Source organism: Solea senegalensis, linkage group LG6 (assembly GCF_019176455.1).
Source record: "Solea senegalensis isolate Sse05_10M linkage group LG6, IFAPA_SoseM_1, whole genome shotgun sequence".
Lineage (NCBI taxonomy): Eukaryota > Metazoa > Chordata > Actinopteri > Pleuronectiformes > Soleidae > Solea > Solea senegalensis.
This window is the reverse complement of record NC_058026.1, coordinates 22,079,792-22,089,808: the sequence shown is the minus strand read 5'-3', so window position 1 is coordinate 22,089,808 and position 10,017 is coordinate 22,079,792. Positions and strand designations below refer to the sequence as shown.

Here is a 10,017-nt window from a genome sequence, read left to right as displayed (position 1 = left end):
GAGGGAGGACCCGCCGCTGCCACCGCCTGGTTTGACAGGCAAATGAAGATCTGGAGCTGAGGACGCACCTGTATGGAAATCCTGAGCAGAGGCAGGAAACACGCAAATGAGGACGCGCTTCAGAGGAAAAACAAGCAGCCGTGGGTCAGTGTCAACAACACAAGTTTGAGGTTTCCTGTGAGAGTTGACATTTTTTGCTTTATCCAGTTAACCAAGTAATGTCCAGACTCAGAGAAGTCAGAGAACTAGACAGTGTTTAATGGTGATTGTAACACCTCTGCCACATGTTCCATTAATGTTATAGCAAATATTTGGGTTAGAAATTTAACCTTTAAGACACAAGTTCAGTTAGAACCGTTTGTTTTTTTGATAATGAAGTGACTGCAGAGCATTTCATTTTTAAGGTGCTTATTTATGGGGAATATTCTCATGTATATATATATTTATATGAGTGGTCATCAAGAGCTAAAAATATACGTATATATTTATATATATATGCGAGTAACAATTGAGTAACAAAAAGTATGTAAACAATCACATTTCACTCGCATTATTGAATTTAGATTTAAATGATGTGCCATGAAGCAACTTGTTCCTCGCACATATGTATATATATATAGCTCTTTTTTAGTCTTGATGACCACTCAAACCTCTTACACTCAGTTTTGCCATTTCATACCCTTTCACTTTCCCAAGGACACATCCACATGTAGGATGGACAGGGAGTCAAACCCACAACCTACCAGAAGAATGACTCACTCTTCCACTAAGGTACTGTGGCCTAAAATTCTAAAAGTAGTGCCTAGTCACAACTCAACTCAAACTTTATTTCTATTGTTATCATGTAATGCAAACACATTTACAAAGTTTTCCCAGTAATACAGACCATTGACAAAGGTTTACCAAACCACTGTTTATTCAACAAATGCAAACTGCTACAACACACCCAACATTATTTTATGTTTGGTGACATCTTCACTTTGAAAACACCTCAGGGGCAGCACTCCTCTGGAGGTTAGGGAAACCTGAAAGAGAAAAGTATTGGATATTAGGCGAGATCAATGTTTTTGAGACAGTAAAAAGGTCAAATGGTGGTAGCCTCAGTAGAACAAAAAAGTTAGAATCAGGAGCTGGTAGCTCTCATATGAGGTGTCAGAAATATTAAGTTTAATCACTGGCTGTAGCTTGCATGTGCCGATGCAACTTAAAGCAGTAAACTCACCTCAATTAAGTAAACCAGATTATTATAACCATCGACAGTGAGTGTCCCTCTCCTCTAGGATGAGTCGCCATGAGCCAACCTGTAACAGAGGAGCTCAGTTTTAAAATCAGACATTCCTGGATTCATGTCTACATATTTACAGTAGGAGCCTCAGAATAAAAGCTAGAATCAGGAGCTGGAGTTCAGCTCTCATAGTAGGTGTCAGAAAAGTTTTTTGATTTGTCATCACCGGCTATGAAGACATTAAAATGCCAACTTTTTAAAAAATAATCTCACCAGCTCTGAGTCCCTGCAGTGTCCCATTCGATCAACTGGTCTCCAGTCAGGTTCCAAGTCTTGACCCTCCCCATCTGTCTTAACTGTAAAAGAAAAGGTGGTAATTCAATAGAAAATAACAGGCACTGCACATGATCTCAACAGTGATGTAGCCTCAGAATAAAAGCTAGAATCAGGAGCTGGAGTTCAGCTCTCATAGTAGGTGTCAGAAAAGTAATTTGATTTGTCATCACCGGCTATGAAAGTATTAAAACGCCAACTTTTTTTTATTATCTCACCAGCTCTGAATCCCAAAAATGTCCCATTCGATCAACTCTGGTCTCCAGTCAGGTTCCAAGTCTTAACTGTAAAAGAAAAGGTGATAATTCAATAGAAAATAACAGGCACTGCACATGCTCTCAGCAGTGATGTAGCCTCAGGTTTAATTTAGAATCAGGAGCTGGAGTTCAGCTCTCATAGTAGGTGTCAGAAAAGTTTATTTAAGTTTGTCATCACTGGCTACATATTTTCTAATATCAATATTTTAAATGTGCTTACCAACTGGTCCTGAGGTCAATAACAGCTTGAGAGGTGGTGGTCCCCCTCCAGTCTGGACACCTCCACATTTCAGCCTGCACAGTGGATTAAACTTTAAAAGTTAGAGAAAGGTGGAGGTCTCTAGGTCTAGAATGTGCAAATATAATGAAACATTCAGCCTCAGAATTAATTTCGAATCAGTAGCTGAAGATCAGCTCTCATAGTAGGTGTCAGAAAAGTTTTATTTAGTTTGTCATCACCGGCTAAAGCTGTTTCACACAATCAAGATACAAACTCACGCGACAAAGTCTCCTGAACTCAAATCATTGCCTCGTCACATTGTCACAAAAGGATCGAGCTCGGCCCGCTCTCAAGTCTCCAGTCCGTTTAACAGCACCGCCTGTCCCCCGGCTGTCATCTGTTAAGAGAGTGTGGGTCATTAAACATGTGTGTAATTTTAAATCAATGACCAGTGTGGACTGTAGAGATGTATTTCTTGACATTGGAGAACTGAAGGACAAACTTCTCGATTCTTTCAGGATCGGGAATCCATTATTTGACCACTTTAAGTGTACACACACGGTTTATGGTTTATTTGCTCCATATAACATTTTTTTTAGTTTTTACGGACCAAACTATTACTCTATTAGTCAAGAAAATGATTATGAAAGAACTAATCCTTAGTTGCAGCCCTACGTGTATAATACCGTTCATTACATTTAAACTTTTATCAAATGTTTTATCAAACAAAATGGCACATTGCTTCTCACTGCAGTAATGCAACAAGCCACGCGTGAAAAAAACCGCGTGTGTTCTTGAAACACCTTCTGAACCAGATATAATGGATATAAACAGATTTAAGTTGCGATTAAGTATACCAAATATCTTTATCATTAGGTGTTTCACAGAATGGAGTATTTTAAAACGGGCTTTAACGTTTGACAAACATAATTTTCGTAATAATTCGTTGTTAACGTTCACGTTGAGACCAGAAGATGACATTAACGTCATGTTAATAATGCTGCCTTACTTAAATAAACTCCTTTTCTTTACATTTTCGACCAGTGTTTGCGCTGACTCACGCCGTCCACGTGGTACGGTTCGGACTATCATGGCAGCACGAGCTCCTCCACATTTAACATTAACATTATTATACAACATTATAATCACTAATACTCACGTTTCTGTCTTTTTTTGAAGCAAACGGTACTAGGAAGAGGGGGGGAAAAAAGAAGCCTATTTCAGCTGTTTTTTGCTGTGTCGGTGGAACACTTGACAACTTCACGTCGACATAGTTCGGTTGAGAATGAAAAAGACCGAACTCTCTGAACATTTCCGGTCCTAGCGGAAGTCCCTCCCACTTCTTCTTCTTCTTCTTTAGTATGACAGGCTAGACGCAGCTATGGCATATTGCTGCCCCTACTGGTTGTTATTGAGACCGACATCAAATCCTTTCGTACACTCCTGTTTTGTGAAGATAATCCATCAATGTTTTTGTTTTAATCCAAGAATCCAGATTTAAAAGCGTGCTCATACTGAAAACAGTTTCCCCTTCTGCAAGTAAAGAGTAAAGAACATGTTTTACTGTCTCACTGTCTCCACACATAATGAAAGGACACAAATAGGTCTACATAATTCTGTTGTCCTTCAACAGTTTTCCTTTTTGTAGTTCTTGAATTTCCCAAATGGAACAAACTTTAGTTATTATATTTATATATAAACCTTTATACATGGTGTTATCTTCATTTTATGGGTCTAATAGGTTTTGCAGCACCAGATTAATTATATTTGCGTGGAGAGGGGTCAAAGATGGATAGCTCTTCTGATACGAGTGGTTGCATCCTAGTATATGAACCCAGAATTCACAGACACAGGGACACAGAATTCAAATAAAATAAATGTAAACAAAAAAAAGGGAGCAAGGCTAGGATCATATGAACAGAGAATGAGAACATGAGAATGTGTACGGTCTTTATCCATCTATTTACTTCATTCAAAAAATCACAACGTTAGTAAGTGTCAGATACTTTGGAATCCACTCTGTTCATGTAATATATTATTGTAGATAAACTAAGGTTTATTGTCTATTTTCAATGGTTTCCACATGGGTCTACTGTGAGTTTGTATCTCCTGTGTAACATTCTTATTTTATTTTTTACTTCAGGGGGAATTGCTCAAGAAATATAAATAGAAAAGGCCTGTTTTTGTAAAGACATTTTCTCTGATAAGACTTGAACTACAGTCATGAAAAGATGTTTGTTTAAAACCAGACTAATTATTTTGTTAGCAGATCAGTGTTGTTTCTTTTCAATAAACACTAAACAATAGAGGAAATATTCAAAGAAACTAACAAAAAGCACCTCTGAAAAACACTTCTAAAAGTTCTAAAGATGGTGGAAAGAAATATTTCAAACCATCCACTTAATCTATCAAAAGTGATGGAGTCACTGAAAAGTTGGATCTTAACCCAAATAAACACAAAAGCCAGAGAGATCTTTCCTCTGTAACAGGAGAAGAACTCAGGAACCTGCGTCTCTCACACGGGTTCATCAGCCTCAGCTGTGATTCTCTCTCTGGTTAACTCTGATAATTAGCTCCAGCTGTGGTCAGTTAATCACAGGTACAACCTACAACTATCCCAACAAAAGAAAATGCCTTTGAATGTTTTTTTTCCCCTCATTTCAGTTCTAAATCCATAACAATCCGTGTCCCCAATTTTCAAGGTAGGTTGCTTGGCAGATTATATTATTATATTCTCCTCTTGAGACTCTTGATGTTGAATTTTGCTGTGAAATCTTTAAATGAAAAAAACGTTCTCCTCTATTAAATGTATACTATACATTTATACTGTATACCACAAAAACCCTGAACTATCCCTTTTACTCAGAATTATATTTAAGAGCAAAAATCATGTTCTATAGTTTCACCAAAAGTTCTTAATAAACAGCTTTCCGTGTTATCTTTTGATATTTTAAATAACACACTGTTTACTTCTATGTTGGTGAGATATTACTGCTTCTGGGTTTTTTTCCTCTGTGTTTTCCATCATATTTCATTTAAATTCCATAAAATAATCTTCCTGCTTTCCCAGTTTTTGCCACATTTCTCTCAACTTGTGCCCAATTACAGAGTTTATTTCTGTTTTATTGCGTGATAAAGTGATCTCAGCAGGATTTGTTCTCGTAGCTTTATTTGTCGACTTTTTTTATGTCCTTGCACTTCATTATATGAGCTGCTGCACAAACAAGTTTTATTTTCATTCCAATAATGTGCTGACAGCAGCCAATGATTACATCTCAAAAACCTCACAGGAGCCGTAGTTTTTTAATGTAATTATCATTTTTATTGTGAAATGATTTAAAATATCACTTAGTTTGTGTATAATATCTTATTCATGAGGTGAATTTGACCTATGCCGTAAAGTATTTGTAGACACAAGTTCCATATCGCAAATACAGACGATGCTTTAACACAGGTGACATTTACCCTGTTGTAAGTTTATGTATGTATGTATTAACATAATCTGGGACACTATTTAAAGGTTGAAATCCTACATTGTGTTGCTGTAGAAAAGACCCAGAATATTAATTATGATAAACTGGCAAAAAAACAAATGCCTATATATTACTATGAATAAATAAATGAGTAATGATCAATTTAATGGGGTCGGACAAGTCAAGTCGTATGAATAGATGATTTCCCAGATATTCCACATTTTAATATTAAATATTAGTATCTGTGTCAGAAACGCTGTATTACTCAACTGAATTGCTTATAATTTTTTTTTATATATGATTAACACAAAAATCAATTTTTGACGAAGTATAAAATCCTTAATTTTTATTAGTAGTTTATGATTTCACTTCTTGTGCTTCATACACAATAAATATGAAGTACTTTTACTGTATACTTCTGAAGAAATCCAGGGTCAAAGGATTACTTGAGGGTTTTTGTGGAGGTATAAAATCCATAATTTGTATTGGTAGTTTACGCACATTCCAGGCACTTATCATAATCAGCATTTAGATTAAAATAGCAACCAACTGACTTCCTGTCTTACTTTCTTTTGTGGGATTTGAAGTGTCGAGGGAAATTTCACGTAGTGATGTTGGTGTCACTCGGTTGCCAGGTTTGTACGCAAGGTCTCCAAAGCAGACAGCTAATGTTTCTCTGTGTTTCAAAAACAAATTGTAACAACTCAGTATTTGTGAAAATGTAAATATTCGATAGATCAAAGTCACTTTACTCAAGTCTAAGTCACGTAGAGTCTTTTACCGACGTTAGTCAAGCAAGTCTTAGGCCTGTACTTACTCCACAAGAACAGAGACATTTGTTTTTGTTCTCGAGGTGGAAAGAACAAGAACAAATAGTTTCATACTTCATGAGAAGAGGGAAAAGTTTGGCTCTGGGGAGTCATTAGTGATCGATTATTGTTTTGCATTTTTGTTCCAGGGTCATTCACGTCAAGTGTGACTGTGGAGGTGGGCGTGGCTAGCAGCTCGTCAGCTGCATGAGGGAGTGCAGGTGTGAAGAGAGGTGAGTTTAACCGACACAGCTGCGGCTACTTTGCAATCAAGCTCCTCCTTTATATGTGACTGCTCCGTTGACCTGAGGAACAGAGGCATCAAAAAATATCCCAAAAAGAAGGCGTTTTGTCGCAGAATTTCAAATTCAAACACAGAAACGGTTAAGTGATGAAGTGTCAGTGAATACAGGAGAACTAATTGCAATTTTATTAGCAGTACAATGGGTTGAGGAAATGCGGCGACTAAGAACAATCCGCAGACAACACAGCCTCATAGAAACACAGCAAACCTGTATAACATTCAGATGATGGGACTCACAGTTACCAGCACACACTGGGGTTACAGGGAATGAAATGGCTGACAAGGTGGCAACAGGACACACTAGCATAGATTTAGCAATTCAAATGAAGCAAAATGGAAATGAAGAGCATCATTAAAGTAAAGAGAGGTGGCAACAACAATGGGAGGAGGAGAGAAAAGGAAGATGGTTTTTCAAAATCCAAAGGAAAGCGGGAGAGGTTTGGTACTAGGAGAGGAAAGTGTCATATCAAGGATTAGATTTGGTCATACAGGATTAAACACAACTTTCCTTACTCCAACACACCAGATTCTGCAGTGTCGTGCCGGCCAGAACACTTTAAGTTTGTATTGTGACGTGTGAAGTCGTTGATTAGAGTTTATTTGAAGTTGTGAACTATAAGCCAAATCTACACGCTTGTTTTTGTCACATCTCCTCCATAAGAGAGATTTCTATCACAAGAATCTTCCTTTTTTTCCATTTGTGTTTAGTCGATGGGTCATTTTATTTGTTTTTTTAAATCCCCATCTCACCTCTCTGAGCTGCTTCATCCTTACACTCCTGCCAGGTCTCTGAGGTCAGCTGATCAGTTGCTCCTAGTTACCAAAACCTAAACGGAAGCTCAGAGAGGACAGAACTTGTGGATCCACTGCATGTCATACATTTTATTTATCTCTGATGTGCAGCACTTAGTTTCAGCTGTTGTCATAAATAATAATGGATAAAAGAGCCACACCATGAGCCACGTGAGCTTTAATGTACACATTTATTCTGATCACAGCTGTACAGGAAATGCATCATCACACAGCAGAAACACAATCTAAACCCAACCATGGCACAGCAGCCGTCACAACACATCCATTAATGTACAGGCTCAGTCAGCTCAACTCAATGTCTAGAATTATCATAATTATTAATATCATTATTTTTTCATTATTCACATAAAACCATCTGTCTCTCAAATATATCTTTGTTTTTCAAAGAGCATAAAAATACAAGTAGACTCTTCATTAGGGGTGAACACTGGTGGTTGATCCGCTGTCTGAACTAGTTTTTGGGGGGGAAACCACCGTGGAGAAGCTGATGATCTCACACGGGCTGGATCAAGGCTTCTCAATGGTTACAGCAGGATTTCAGACAGGGTGACTTATTTTATTGATCATATACTGAAGTACTCACAACTCAACCTATAAGCTACTTATGACACCACAAACAAACAATGAATAGGGGCGTTTTGTCCGGAAAACAGAGAAAAACACTGAACTTTTTAAATGATTTTTGACTATACAAAAGAAAACTACCAAGGCACAGAGAGATGCTGAGTAAACCAAAATGGACACAAAGGGAGAGAAAAGGGGGAGAAAAAACAGGGTGGAAGACGAGACAGAGGGTGAGCAGCGTAGAGGCAGTTTCACTATCCAACACTAGAGGGAGCCCTATAAGCTCAAACACCAGGTAAACTCTATGAATGCATGTATGCTGAATGTACTACAGAATATTATATTTTAAAAAACACCGTTCACTGCAGCAGGACACAGGGAAACATTGCATGAGTGCAGATGTAAATGTTGGGGATTCGTTTCCATGTGAATATCCATGGGCGGAGCTAAACACCAAATAGCAGAACACCAGCTGTATTAAAACCAATGCGTGTGCGCGCACACACACACACACACGCGTCGACGCCGTCGTTGGTCATGATCATAACTACTGTACGAGTGGGAGGACACTGACATGAGCATTAGCAGGGACTACAGACACACACACACACACACTCTTTTAACAACAACAATAATAATAACAACAACAGCAACAACAACGACATGAACAGAGATGACACACGGCTCAGGAAGTGACGCTAGCCACAATCCCCCACTCATACAGAAGAGAAACAGAGGCTACGATTCATCTGGAAAATTGCATCCTGTCGGCGTCGCAGGAGTGAGACGGACTCAGAAAGCGGCCCGTCTTTTTGCGTGTGCTTTTAAAAATCCTCTCCAGTGTCTCATCTGTATGCATCACGTCTGCCTAGCTATCTATCTGTCAGTTTGTGTGCTATATATATATATATTATTTTTTTTGTTTGTTGTTGTTGCAAGCAATATGCTTATCCCTCTGTCCGACCCCAGAGTCAGTGGAGACGAAAGGATGTGGAGATGATTGTGCTTCTCGGTCCACACTGTCTCGCTGGGCTGCAGAGGTCAGAGGTTGTGTGGGAGCAGCCTCCTCACTTTGAGAGGCCGAGAGAGCTACTGCACAAGATGAGGAAGACTCCCTCCTCAGTGTGCAAGGCTACATGAGAAGCGCTCACACTGGAAGGACACGCTCTCTATCTCTCTCTCTCTCTGTCACACACACACACACACACACAGGCTCAGAGCACCAGCATGAAGCCTCGGGAAAGCTGTCTTCATACACCTACACATGACGGGGGAGCGGGGGAGAGGACTCGTCGGAAATGAGATGCTGGCAGGAGATCAGTCGAGCATCGCGTCCAGTTGGTCGGCCAAGTCGTCAAACATGCTGCCGATGTCGTCCAAGATGGAGACTGTTGTCTTTTTGCTGGAAAGAGAGCTGCCATTTGGTCCAAAGAAGGAGAAGAAGAAGAAGGAGGAGAAGGAGAAGGAGAAGGAGGAGTTAAGATGATAATGAGGCAAAGGTCTGATACACAGTTTTACCTCTTTAAAATAAACAGTATAGCTGTTAATAACTCAGTTTATCACTAATAGGTGTGCAGCTTTTTCTCACATCCTGGTCACATGACACCACACCTCCAGACATGGACATTTATAGAGCTTCATATTCTAAATTCACTAGGGTTTTAGTTTTGTAAAACCTTCGTCAAGGCCAGTAAATTCTCATTCATTCCTTCAAATTCTAGTGAAAATTAGATTCCAAAAGTGGAATCAAATTTTTTTTAAAGGCTTTCTGGAAATTTACCAGGTATTTTCCGCCCCTTTGCAAACCTAGGCTGGACGTAAAACAAATCACTTCCTGTGTGCAGCGCTGGAATGTCACTGGTGGACATGAGAGCTAATGCTTAATCAGATATTTACAAGTATATAAGTCATGTGAAACTCTAAGAGTATTTTACGATGCAACACTTGCCTTAATTAGGATTCATGTCTCTCACCACCTGCAGTTTATCTCCCTGAAATCCTTCCATAAATATTTGGCTC

General features: G+C 38.9%; 1 protein-coding gene, 2 long non-coding RNA genes and 5 other non-coding genes across 8 annotated transcripts in view; 1 reads left to right on the top strand and 7 right to left on the bottom strand.

Moving 5' to 3' along the window:
* Positions 1-7: 7 nt before the first annotated feature.
* LOC122771700 lies at positions 8-7,346 on the top strand. The gene is made up of 3 exons (XR_006360639.1): positions 8-144; positions 697-771; positions 6,467-7,346. It is a non-coding gene; the product is annotated as an uncharacterized LOC122771700 (long non-coding RNA).
* On the bottom strand, positions 899-3,224 carry LOC122771699. Its single transcript, XR_006360638.1, has 7 exons — positions 3,195-3,224; positions 2,314-2,432; positions 2,036-2,109; positions 1,777-1,842; positions 1,499-1,581; positions 1,223-1,301; positions 899-1,025 (listed from the first exon to the last, which is right to left on the bottom strand). It is a non-coding gene; the product is annotated as an uncharacterized LOC122771699 (long non-coding RNA).
* Positions 1,096-1,180, bottom strand: LOC122771738. The gene has a single exon (XR_006360661.1). It is a non-coding gene; the product is annotated as a small nucleolar RNA SNORD60 (small nucleolar RNA).
* LOC122771737 lies at positions 1,368-1,456 on the bottom strand. Its single transcript, XR_006360660.1, has one exon. It is a non-coding gene; the product is annotated as a small nucleolar RNA SNORD60 (small nucleolar RNA).
* LOC122771736 lies at positions 1,648-1,736 on the bottom strand. Its single transcript, XR_006360659.1, has one exon. It is a non-coding gene; the product is annotated as a small nucleolar RNA SNORD60 (small nucleolar RNA).
* LOC122771733 lies at positions 1,909-1,998 on the bottom strand. The gene has a single exon (XR_006360656.1). It is a non-coding gene; the product is annotated as a small nucleolar RNA SNORD60 (small nucleolar RNA).
* LOC122771734 lies at positions 2,190-2,279 on the bottom strand. Its single transcript, XR_006360657.1, has one exon. It is a non-coding gene; the product is annotated as a small nucleolar RNA SNORD60 (small nucleolar RNA).
* Positions 7,347-7,585: 239 nt separating the features above from the next.
* LOC122771695 (caskin-2-like) overlaps positions 7,586-10,017 on the bottom strand; it is a 37,733-nt gene continuing 35,301 nt past the window's right edge. Inside the window, 1 exon segment of the mRNA XM_044029406.1 lies at positions 7,586-9,412. Within this exon segment, the coding sequence (XP_043885341.1) occupies positions 9,316-9,412 (97 nt within the window). The 3' untranslated portion in view covers positions 7,586-9,315.